This window comes from Seriola dumerili, unplaced genomic scaffold (assembly GCF_002260705.1).
Source record: "Seriola dumerili isolate Sdu_G_001 unplaced genomic scaffold, Sdu_1.0 BDQW01000149.1, whole genome shotgun sequence".
NCBI classification, from domain to species: domain Eukaryota; kingdom Metazoa; phylum Chordata; class Actinopteri; order Carangiformes; family Carangidae; genus Seriola; species Seriola dumerili.
Genome location: NW_019174404.1, coordinates 8,661,274 through 8,673,379, shown reverse-complemented (window position 1 = coordinate 8,673,379; position 12,106 = coordinate 8,661,274). Strand labels below are relative to the sequence as shown.

The 12,106-nt window shown below is 39.5% G+C and overlaps 2 protein-coding genes across 2 annotated transcripts; one reads left to right on the top strand and one right to left on the bottom strand.

Annotated features, from left to right (window-relative positions):
- Nucleotides 1–1,333: 1,333 nt before the first annotated feature.
- On the bottom strand, nucleotides 1,334–3,136 carry LOC111226094. Its single transcript, XM_022751185.1, has 5 exons — nucleotides 3,045–3,136; nucleotides 2,760–2,815; nucleotides 2,539–2,613; nucleotides 2,146–2,232; nucleotides 1,334–2,045 (listed from the first exon to the last, which is right to left on the bottom strand). The coding sequence occupies exons 1-5, from the start codon at nucleotides 3,079–3,081 to the stop codon at nucleotides 1,407–1,409; spliced, it is 894 nt and encodes a 297-aa protein (XP_022606906.1). The 5' UTR covers nucleotides 3,082–3,136; the 3' UTR covers nucleotides 1,334–1,406.
- Nucleotides 3,137–3,756: 620 nt separating this feature from the next.
- On the top strand, nucleotides 3,757–10,578 carry wdr20 (WD repeat domain 20). Its single transcript, XM_022750229.1, has 4 exons — nucleotides 3,757–4,020; nucleotides 6,121–6,303; nucleotides 6,692–8,032; nucleotides 9,415–10,578. Exons 1-4 carry the CDS (start codon nucleotides 3,757–3,759, stop codon nucleotides 9,466–9,468), a joined length of 1,842 nt encoding a protein of 613 aa, XP_022605950.1. The 3' UTR covers nucleotides 9,469–10,578.
- Nucleotides 10,579–12,106: the final 1,528 nt, after the last annotated feature.

The window sequence follows — 12,106 nt, the reverse complement described above, 5'->3', positions numbered from 1 at the left end:
AGTAAATGTTTGATTTAAAGTCAGTATCATACATGGTATTTACTGTCCCCTTTTTAATTAACAAGAGTGGAGTTTAGGTTTGCATACCCCTCAGGTCAACCACACTAAATATCCCAATTACCTGATCCTCAGACTTTCTCCTCAGAGTTATTTCATTTTGAGACTCCTACTTTCATACTGTGTCCATGTTCTCTCAATCACTGTGTTACTACCAAAGACTTCTTGAGAATAACTTCAAAGTCAATTACAAATTTACTGACAGGATCAAAGAGGAGAGGATAATGTTAATAGTTGTTCTTATACTAAAGGAAACTGACATGATGGACAAGGAAAGTCTGTCCTAATTGAAATATGTCTGAAGCCATTTTGGTGAGAATAGATTATTTGTCACTGTTCAAGAAACTTCTGATGAGAATACCAATCTTAGCTTCTATAAATTAAATTAGGGTCAGGAAACTGATATTGAACAGTATTGCACAGAATATACCCAAATATTTTCATATACTAGATTTTCACAGACTAGATGAAGGTGTGTGTTGCTCCCACCTGCTGGTTGGAGGGATAAACCTTAAACGTAGGAGTAAATGAAACTACGTAACTGCAAGCTACTGAGGAAAAGACGAATATGAGGAAGTTTCTCAAGGCTTGTGAATGGATTTAAGGTTTAAGGTCTTGTCTACAGCAAACATGGAAAAACCATGACACCGTTGACACCAAGACTGAGGAAAATTAAGTTAGTCTATTAAGTAATGTCTTTTGAAATATAGGCACTACATTGATTTCCAAGAGGGAATTTACATGGCCTATAAATCTACAGCACTGCAGGCTATGATAACTGAAGATTTATTTTCCAGTAAGACAACCCCAATCATAAAGCCAAAGCAACAGGAATGACAAACTGGTGAATACTTATGTCTAACATTATTTTATGCTCATTTAGATTGGTTTGGTTTGTAGAAAGTACATTTGAACAGCCTGTCAATTGAACAAAATGTAGATTTTAAAAGGGGCACCTGTGACTAAAATTCAGATGTAGTTACTGAATGCCATCTTAAAAATCAGACTGAAACTTTACTATCCAGTGCAGTGCTAGATACTTATTTAACAATTTGAACCCAAAAAAAGCTGCATCATTTTTTCTTTCATATGGTTTTGCTTTTATTGGAAAAATGTATAGTTTCTTCATTGCCAGTGCATAGGTTGTACATTGTTTTACCATGGGGGCCAGGTTACTAGGGTAATTCCTCCCAACAAAACAAAAATCATTATTGCTCAAAAAGAGGCGATCAGCACAATGTGTGACACCTGTGAGACATTCAAAATTACTGGAGGTAGAAAAATAAACCAAAGTGCATAAAGTAACTATTTACAGTATTTCATTCTGTCAGTCCATGGTCATAAAGACTCTAACATGGTTCAGATGCAGAGTCCCCTGCCTCTTGTTTGTCCTCCATGTTGACGACACACTGCCTCTTTCTTTGTGCCAGTTCCACCACTTCTGCTCCAGGGAGCCCCAGCTTTCTCTTGTAAAGAGATCTGAGGTTATATGGGCTGGGGGATCTCTCAGTAGAGCTATCCAGCATCCAGGACGAGCTCCCTCCCACTGGGGTGAGAGGTCCAGATGTGTGAGGTGTAGAGGATCTTGTGGCATGCAAGCCTGAATCATCAAGCTGCAATTCGATATCCATGGTTTGGGGATGCATTGTTGAATCATTTGCCATTTCTGCTGTAAGATCTCTACAACTATCCTTGTCACTGTGGGAGGGCAGAGTGTCAAGCTCACAGACCCAGAGCTCAGAATCACTCCCGCATTTCATCGGGAGATCCAAAAGATGTTGCTGCTCTGTTACAGGATCTCTCATCCCATTTTTCATCACTTCTCTGAGAGCAACAGAAGCAGGGTTATGAAGGATGAATCTCCTGCTCCGGCCTGAAAACCGACATCCCCCTCCTCCTTGTCCCTGGTGCCTTGTTCGCCTGGAGACACCAAAATCGATGTTTGAGTCATCCGAATCTTCAGAGCTCCCATCATACGGGTCCATAAACTACAGTGAAATTGTAATTATTTATTCATTCATAAACGCCTAGAAGAACAGGATATGTTTGCACCAAAAATTGATCAATTAATGAATGCAGACTGCTTACCAAAGAATAACAACCATGCCTTGCTGCAGGCTTCAGTGACAGTGTTCGACGCAATGTCCCACGCTCTGGTGCACTGCTCACACATCCCTGTTCCATGAGGAATTCAGTGATTTTTGCTTCGACAAGACAGTAATTCATTTTTAAATTAAAAAGCTCAATGCACGCTGGAACTCAGATAATGGGTATATAGGGCAAGTTTCTGGGGAAGAAATTAAATTTGATCCCATTTCAAAACTAAATTGGTGGTGAAATACAATGGACAATGTTCTATATCTGGTATTAGGTTTAACTTCTTTTTAAGCCATTTAATATATACTTATACCATATAAATATTGTCACTCCACTTGTACTTATTGTGTCATTGTGTGTACAAAGTTTGTACAAAAGCAATACCATAGTGCTGGTGTCCGACCATCTTGGACTGATTTCTGAGTCAGTATCAGTGCTGGACTCCATTTTACACATCTCCTGACAGAAAACACCAGTCACTCAAGTCCACATTTATATGTCAAAGCAAGATAGAGATTAAATGCAAGTGATTTACAACTTTTTCAGAGAATAGAAGACCTGATCATTCTCAAATATGATGATTTAATGTGCTTAACTCATCTCACCATGTATTTGAAAGCAAGTTGGTCCACGTTGTTGGGTATATGTCTCTCACTGTGACCTAAAATGGAAAAAAAAACAAAACATTAATTTGAAGTGCAATAATTATGCATCTAATGACATTCAAAAATACACCAAAACACATACATTTGAATTTTCTGTTGCAAAACATTAGGTACAAGGTATTAAATAAAATTAGAACGTAAAGCCATGCAGTACAAAAATACCAATTAAATCAATCGTCCAGCCCATGTTACACAATGTTAAAATAAAAGAATACTGATACCTACCTGGAAGTGAGCGTTGTCGTCTTCTTCTACATGCCATGACATTTGGCGCCTGTAACTTCTCTGGACCACAAAGAAGTAAAATACTGAAATAATGTTGCTGTGTAGCGAACTTGCAGATTAATTAACAGGTAAGTAGCAGGTGGCTTTAATATGATGCGAGCAAGTGTGGTCGCAGGTAAGCAGCGTGGGCACGGTACACAGCGCTGACACGAGTTCAAAAACGCTAATAGTTTGAACATTTTAACAAAATAATACGTCCGGTGTTTGTTTTTTTCAAAATAAAACTCTTATTGTCCTGGTTGCTGCTAATTGACATCCTTGTTTGTCCAAAATGTTATTTTTGTTGCCTAATTCAGCTTTACCGTTATTTAATCAAGGACAGTAATTTTTACAAACATTTTCTTAACCCTGTAATAGAGTTTTAAAATCATAAAAAGCTGAGAAAGATTTAGTTGATATATCTAACCTATGCCACCGATGTAAAATCTAAGTTAGGGTATCCTGTTGTAATAGTTTATGTTTCCAAATAAATATCTGTTACATATAGTTAAAGTAGATAATGTTATAATAACAACTTATTCAAAAGCAGCTACAGTACGTAACCTCCTCCACCAGTTCCCCGGTAAACCGTTGGGGGGAACGGGAGAGTAGTAGCCCGCTCCATGGCCCGCTCCCCTCCGTGCGTAAGATCCGGCCTGGGGGAAAGGGATGAATGTTAATTTCAAAGATGGCGGCGGAGGGAGGAGGGAAGGAGATGAACGAAATTAAAACTCAGTTCACTACTCGGGAAGGTGTCTACAAACTCCTCACTCACTCCGAATACAGCCGTCCCAACAGGGTGCCTTTCAACTCGCAAGGCTCCAACCCCGTCAAGGTCTCCTTCGTGAACGTCAACGACCAGTCGGGCAACGGCGACAGGATCTGTTTCAATGTGGGCCGTGAGCTCTACTTCTACATCTACAAAGGCGTTAGAAAGGTAGCGTGCTAGCGGGGCTAATGTCAACGGAAATTCGTGATACGGCATGTTAAAATACATCACTGCCATTTGAGCCGTTGCTGAACATCAGGCTTACATTGGCTGTATTAAATAACTGGCAGGTGCTTGACTTTCAAATTAGCTGGCAGCTAGTTAGCTTGGAGCTATGATGAAGCTAGCCTTCTAGTTAGCTAGCCAATGCGACTGGCTAACACTAGCAAGCCAGCAGCTACACCAAGGCCAGGGGCTAAATTCCGTCCCCAGTCTGTGACACTATTTTAGTTTTATGGTATCGTCGGTTTCGTCAGGCTGGTTTTACGATCATTAGGGTTAAGTTATCCTTTTGATGTTATTTAAGTTGTCATGGTTGAAATCTTTGCTGTAACGGTGAATAGTGACAGTTCTACGTTACCACCCACAACACCTGTCGACGCCCTTTGACTGACAGGTGTGAACACATCGCAGTGATGCCGATTCAGTGTATGAACGGTCATTCGGCTAGCAAGCTAACTGCTGCCGTCATCCTTCTGTGTAATAACACTCAACTCTTGGGATTGGGATGTGTCTGGACAAAATCTATGACCTGATCAAACTAAGCTGACTTGTTCTGCTTGTAGGGAAATGCTCTGTAATTTACAGGTTATAAGCATTCATGAAGGATCTATTCCTTTAAAGTATATTTCTGTGGTCTGTGTAGATGTTGAGTCACTAACAAGTAAGCCATAACATGGATTCAGCTGACTGGACATCACAGGTTGATTGAAAGCAGCTGACTGCTAACTTGAAGTGATGTGTCATAGCCTTTTAAATATCCACACAGAATCATGTCCTTGTCATGTGTGTAATTTCAAGTGTAAATCAGCAATAGACTGGCTGGACTACCACAAATTAGAAGAATTGTAGGATTATTTGTAGTAAAAGACAAAACTAACAGGAATTCTAGGCTTGTTAATCTTCACAATTTAAGTTTAACAGGAAATGGCGAGTTATAATGGTACAAGCAAATTAGTCACATGCCTGATAAAGACATTGATATTTGTTTTCAGTGTATCAAAATCACATCACAAGATTACATTCACAATACATCATCTTATCGATTATTTGTCCCATTGATGAGTTACAGCTTAAAGAGATTGGTAATTTAATTTCTCTGGTAAAGTTTTGCTGGAGCAGATACATGGCTACAGGTTTAAAGTAAAAAATGTAGTAAGACTGTCCTGTGTATTACAGTCAGCAGTTAACAAATCTAGCTGCTCACGATGACCTTATCATTTCTTGTGTGTGTATATCCGTAACCTCGCTTCTTACTACTGTTGACATAAGCTTATTATGTACCAGTTTTGGTGGTAATGCCAATCACTAAAATAATACCTAATACAATGCATGCTATTATGATCAGTGTTTTTGACCGGACCCTTGATTTAAACTACTTTTGTGACTTGATTTGACATTTTGTGTCTGAGACGGGACATAAACAACTCAATGTCACATCTAAATGTTCTAGAGGAGCCACTGAGTCATCATCTTACACTCAAAGAATTTTCCATTCTGCCAGTAGTGTAAACTATAAATCAGTAACAATGGAACGTTTAGTATACGCTTGGGGTTTCTTGTTCACAGCTGTAAAATACTGTAAAATACTGTTTACCTGACATAAAAAAGAAACTTTTCATCATACAGTACAATGGTAAGCATCTACCCACCAAGAGTGAAAAGGTGTACATCTATACTTAAGTATACCTACTTATACTTAAGTAAGTCCTCATTTTTGCTCAGTGACAGCTATCTGATATGCAGCTAAAAATCACGCAGTGCTATTTTGAGTTCAGATGTCACTGCGTGTTCACTTTGGTTACAAGACACTTGATCTATGGAGGTCTTCATTATCAGTGGAATCAACATGACCACCTCAGCTCCTCTAAATTCAGTGGTGGTGTGTTTAGAGATAAAGTACAAGGAAAAAAAACAATATGACTGCACAGTCAGCTCCAATGGTTTATTACTGACAGTTTGAGTCATGTGACAAAGTACAAAAACTCTTTTTAGATATTGAAATATTACTGCACTCACCACATGTGTGTTCATGCTTTCTCTCATCAGGCTGCTGACCTGAGCAAGCCCATAGACAAGCGCATCTACAAGGGAACGCAGCCCACCTGTCATGACTTCAACCACCTCACAGCTACGGCAGAGAGTGTGTCCTTGCTGGTGGGTTTCTCTGCAGGACAGGTACAGCTCATTGACCCCATCAAGAAGGAGACAAGCAAGCTCTTCAATGAAGAGGTAGGTCTCTGCTGGATAGACAGTAGATTGGAAGAGTTTTGTGTGCAACATTTTCCACAAGTAGCAGGTGCTGGTTAGTAAAGGAAAAATTAGGAGAGGCAGTGAATTTTCACAATTACGTGTACTGTGCTGTTTAAGTTTAGCAGTATGAATGGCAAAAAGTTCAGTGTGTTCAAAGGATTTCCCATACCCTGTCTTGTTCTTCATGGTACTTTTTGTGTTTTCCCTGCTCAGCACCTTTGAATGAAATATTACCAAGAGCATTCTTTGTGAAATTGTAAGTGTTTTCTGATGATACTGTACTGACATTGTCCCCACCCCCTTTCTCTCTCCACTCTCTCCCTCCCTGTCTGTCTCTCAAATCTCAACCTTCCTTCTTTCCTGACAGAGACTAATAGACAAGTCCAGAGTAACATGTGTGAAATGGGTGCCAGGCTCTGAGAGCCTGTTTCTGGTCTCTCATGCCAGTGGGAATATGTACCTGTACAACGTGGAGCATACTTGTGGCACCACAGCACCACACTACCAGCTGCTCAAACAGGGGGAGAACTACTCTGTACACACATGTAAGAGTAAATCCACGAGGAACCCTCTCCTTAAATGGACAGTGGGTGAGGGGGCTCTGAATGAGTTTGCCTTCTCCCCAGATGGAAAGTTCCTAGCCTGTGTAAGCCAAGACGGTTTCCTACGGGTGTTCAACTTTGATGCTGTTGAGCTTCATGGCACCATGAAAAGCTACTTTGGTGGCTTGTTGTGTGTGTGCTGGAGCCCTGATGGAAAGTACATAGTTGCTGGTGGAGAGGACGATTTAGTGACTGTGTGGTCCTTCTTGGACTGCAGAGTCATTGCCCGAGGTCATGGGCACAAGTCATGGGTGAGTGTGGTGGCATTTGATCATTACACCACCAGCGTGGAAGAAAGTGACCCAATGGAGTTCAGTGGCAGCGACGAGGACTTCCAGGATCAGATGATCCATTTTGGACGAGACCGGGCCAACAGTACACAGTCTCGACTCTCCAAGCGCAACTCCACGGACAGCCGGCCTGTTAGTGTGACATACCGGTTTGGCTCAGTGGGCCAGGACACTCAACTGTGCCTATGGGACCTCACTGAGGATATCCTTTTCCCGCATCTTCCACTCTCACGGACACGGACGCACACTAACGTGATGAATGCTACGAGCCCCCCTGCGGGTGCTACAATAATCACTAACACCTCTAGTAACACTACTAACGGAAACAACAGTGGTGCCAATACTCCTGGCATTAACTCCCTCTCGACCACATTACCACGCTCCAACAGCCTACCGCATTCAGCCGGCACCACAACAACGGCAAACAATGCCAACAAGGCTGGCAGCGGTGGTGGAATCGGCAGTGGAATTATGGACAGTGCCATCGCCACAGGTGTGAGTAAGTTTGCCACACTGTCACTCCATGATAGGAAGGAGCGCCACCACGAGAAGGACCACAAACGCAACCACAGCATGGGTCACATCAGCAGTAAGAGCAGCGACAAGCTCAACCTGCTGACAAAAACCAAAACAGACCCTGCTAAGACTCTGGGTACTCTGCTGTGCCCGCGCATGGAGGATGTGCCCCTCCTTGAGCCCCTCATCTGTAAAAAGATAGCACACGAGAGACTGACTGTACTCATATTTTTAGAGGACTGTTTAGTGACTGCTTGTCAGGAGGGATTTATTTGCACATGGGCGAGGCCAGGCAAAGTGGTAAGTTCTTTTTAATGTAGGAAATGTGGGGGAATTATAAGTGATAATATTGTTTGTCAATCGTTAGCTGTCCTAAAATCAGTTGATGGGCTGTAACTAAAAATCAACACATGTTCTGAAAGCTTAAAATAACCTATGGACATTTGGAATAACATTTTTAGCTTTTATAGTCAGACTGTCGGTCTCTGCAGGCAGGCAAATAACATATCAGACTTTGTTTAATGTACATCTGCTTTACAGTGAAAGACCTAGTATGCTTAAGTTTCAAATATAACCAATGCTATGACAGAATTACAGTGTGGTTATATAATACATTCTGATAAGGAGGATTTCCTGTGTAGACCTGCGAGGGAAGGGGGGATTTTAATCCATATGAAGTGTTTTCATTGGTTCATCATAATCATTCCACAATGCATAGCAGCATAGCCAAGAAGTCATCTGCATACACACTCACTTCTCAGCTTTTATGCAAATGGCCACTTTGCCCAAAGAATCTCTGCAGTCTCTTACATGCTTACAGCTTAATATGTGTATACACCCTTGTATACTTTGCCTTTGTCTGTGTTTTGAGAGCTTTTGCCAGAACGAGGCACATGTAAGTCTGCATTTTGAACATAACCAGCAGTTTGAAGGCTAGTCAGTCCAATGAGACCGTTACTTTTAATCACTAACCAGTACAGACATTTGACTGTTTTTACCTTTTGTCCAATAATAATATATGGGACTACTGTCTTGTAAGGGTTACTGTGGGTGATTTGTGGGATTGTCTGACCAAAGTATTGCTTCTAATGGCTTCTCTGCAAGAAAATGGAACAAATAAGATGCAAAAGTAATTGAATACTCAGCTTGGGGCAGTGGAAAAAGTTTACCACAGCCTGTAGTGGGTATAGATTATGATTTATACAAACCACTTGATATTTAAACAAGTGGTGAAGCAGAAAATGCAGTGGTTGAGGTCAGTCTTGGGGAAGGCGTGATGAGTATTTTATAATAGGAAAGAGTTGGAACAGACCTTATTTCATAGGGTTCAGGATTAAGTGCATAATAGGAGAAAGGCAATAAAAATCTAATAATTGATTTAGTTTGCCCTTGAAAATGCTCTCAAAGGTCAGATTAAGAGGCTGAAAAATAAGTCAATGGTCTGGTCATGTACATTTGAAGTGCCTTGATCAAGCAAACCTCTCAAAGACGGCATTAGTCTCACACTGTACACTCGGCATCCACTTTGACTGCTGCGCACAGCCTTTTAATTAAGTGCAGGGGACCGGGATATGGAAAGAGGAAGCTAGAGGCTAATTTTTAATGAGCTATTTGTTGCTTGTTTTTTTTGCTACAGTATGTGAACTTTCCCAATGCAAATCTCCTTGTTTTCCTTTTTCCAGGGTTTATTGTCATCCCAAAACCAAGCCAGCTCTCCCAGTGGAACAGTAGTATAGCCACAATATTTCTGCTGCTAAAGAACCCTGCAACCCAGAGTCTGATGCTGCTCTTCACCCTGCAAGCATTGCAAGTTTTCCTTTTCTTTTATACCCCTCCTCCTTCCCAATTTTGTTTATGGCTTTTCTTTTGTTTTTGTTTATCACTCACTTGACGTAGAGGAGGAATGAAGCAAGAAAAGGTGTGGTGCATTTGTGGACTATTGCGCTAATGTGCTATTGTTCTCTGGAGTTTTAACACATTTTAGATTTTTAAAAAATCTTTCTTTCATGTCAAATCTCATCAGACTGTTGTCCCCTCTGGAATTAAGGCTTGGCTTTGTTAGATGCAAACCAGACAACTGTGGCTTGAGATTTAAGGGATAGTTCATTTAATTTTCATAATTTGTGTATACCCCTTTTTTAACCTTGTGATGTAGCCCAGTCGTGGCTCAGGGTTACTGACTAAAACATGAATTTTGAGTGAACTATTCTTTTATGACCAAGTGCGTGAGCATCTGAAAATTTTGCTTCCATCCACATTCACCCTCCACTTCTGTCTTTTCTTGAGTAGAATCTCCCCATCGACGACTTTGCACTGATTTTGTTAGTTATTTTGTTGTTTGTTTTTATAACTACTCTAATGGAACAAAAAAAGAGGGTTGAGGACTGCCTTGTTACACTCGGCTTTAACATCCTCAGTCTTGAAATCTGAATCTATAAAGCTTGATGCTGCAATCATAGTCTTTTTAAAGAAAAAATTGTTTGCACTTAAATTAGTTTATTAGAAGAAAAATGGCTTTACATTTTTGGGTGTGCTCAGAACTCACAGATGGCTAATACAGTAGGTGAAGAAAATGATAAAAAACTATTAAAACCTTTATCTATTGAGCATTTATTTTAATATTATTTCAGATTCAAATCTGCTCTGTATCATAATGTGTATATTGTAATTAATTGATCTGATGGGGGCCTAAGCAAACTACCATTACTCCAGTGGAAGTTTTGTCATTGATAGTTATATTTCTAAAGCCTAAAGTATACATATTAATAATATTAAAATAATCTTGAATACACCGTTTACTGTTCTTTTTTTGTTCACCCACATGTACTGTATTTACATAACAAAGCTGTAATGCCTCTGGCGTGAAAATTGCTTACAGTGTCATAAAAATGCAGTAGTTGCATGAAATGAGCTGTCAAGTCTGGTTTGGAAGTCTTTGAAGCTCAGGAAGTCTCACAACAGTTGAATCTCAAAAGACTCATCAACTTGGTACAGGCTCTTTTTATGCCTCAGTCACAAAAACTATTTTGAGAAGAAACCACAGAACTTGACATGCTCCTGACTTTCTCCAAAGAATTTTAACTAAAGCCACATGAAAGATTTCAGATATGGAGGTGTTTTTATGCTACTGCAGTATTAATGTACTTCTTTTCTTTGTGATAACCAATCATTGTTGATGCCAAGAATTCAGTGACCCCTTACACTAGTCAGAAAGCTGGAGAGGCAATTATATTTTGAAGTGGATAACATTTTCCCACTATAATTATTTATTAAAAGAATCTTTATCAATTTGTCCTCAACATTTTTGTTAGGAGTTTGCACAGACATGTAAAAGATTCAAGTATTTTTTATACAAATTAATGACAACAGCAAACAAATGATACTCAACAATTTTTTTACTCTTATTATTATGCATCACAAAAAACAGCACCATAAGGTGCAGATTGAGTCACAGTCCATTTTAATGAGCTCACAGCTCTGAATGAAATAGTACATTTTTAAGCCACAATGTTTTAAATGAAGGGGATATGAGGGTACTTGTCAAGCTACATTCTGAACATAGCAATAAAAAAAAAAAATCTGATTTGGGTCTTTTAAAGGCCCAGTCTGCAGTCTTTGACCATTGTTTTTACCTACATAATTGATCTAAAAGGAAAGACATTTTTTGTTATTCATTGTTCCAATTGTATGTGTTGCAGTCCATGTGGGGCTGTTTATTTTATTTACAGGTCGACCATGAAATGTGCCTTTAAATTACTTCTCCAATGGCAATTTTGTGGCATAGAGTAATTGTGAAGTGATTAATGTGAATAGTTTCGCTGTTTACTTTTGTACAGGAAGACTTCTGCCCCTCAAATGAGTTTGTGATTCACTTTCTCAATATACAGCACCAACCTCGACCTTGGAGTTTTTCGTGTTTTATTGCTTTACAACTTTGAATCACAGCTGTGTGTAGTATTTAAAAAAAAAAAAAAAAAAAAATTATAACTTCCTCTAACTTCTGATAGTATTCTGTGAATACTTATAGCTTAGCTAATCATTTGTGATTCAAAGTTGTAAAATAATACAACTGTAACAAGTCCATAGGGTGTGACAACTTTTTAAAGCCACTGTATTATTTCCCAGTTAGTTGATCATGTTCCTTGTCTAAAAAGTTACACCATCTAATTCACCTCTGGTAAACAGCCTGGTAACTTGTCAAATATCTTATTGCTTAGCTTGTGTAATAGGCTCAGATTGAAGTATATTTCTCAACAGTTGTAAACATGTAACACCTGACTAGGTCAAGTAAAACAGAGGTCATAACTAAACTACACATTCCCAATCCAACATAATATGACTGAATCTATCATTGTTTGTGTAGACACTGAATTT

Excerpts from the sequence above, each read along its gene's own strand:
- LOC111226094 (XM_022751185.1), bottom strand. The coding sequence starts at position 3,081 with ATGGCATGTAGAAGAAGACGACAACGCTCACTTCCAG. Across the intron at positions 2,233-2,538 it reads GGTCGGACACCAGCACTATG|GGATGTGTGAGCAGTGCACC; the intron begins GTATTGCTTTTG and ends CTCATGGAACAG. Across the intron at positions 2,046-2,145 it reads GGCATGGTTGTTATTCTTTG|TTTATGGACCCGTATGATGG; the intron begins GTAAGCAGTCTG and ends ATTTCACTGTAG.
- wdr20 (XM_022750229.1), top strand. The coding sequence starts at position 3,757 with ATGTTAATTTCAAAGATGGCGGCGGAGGGAGGAGGGAAGGAGATGAAC. Across the intron at positions 6,304-6,691 it reads GCAAGCTCTTCAATGAAGAG|AGACTAATAGACAAGTCCAG; the intron begins GTAGGTCTCTGC and ends CTTTCCTGACAG. Across the intron at positions 8,033-9,414 it reads GGGCGAGGCCAGGCAAAGTG|GGTTTATTGTCATCCCAAAA; the intron begins GTAAGTTCTTTT and ends TCCTTTTTCCAG.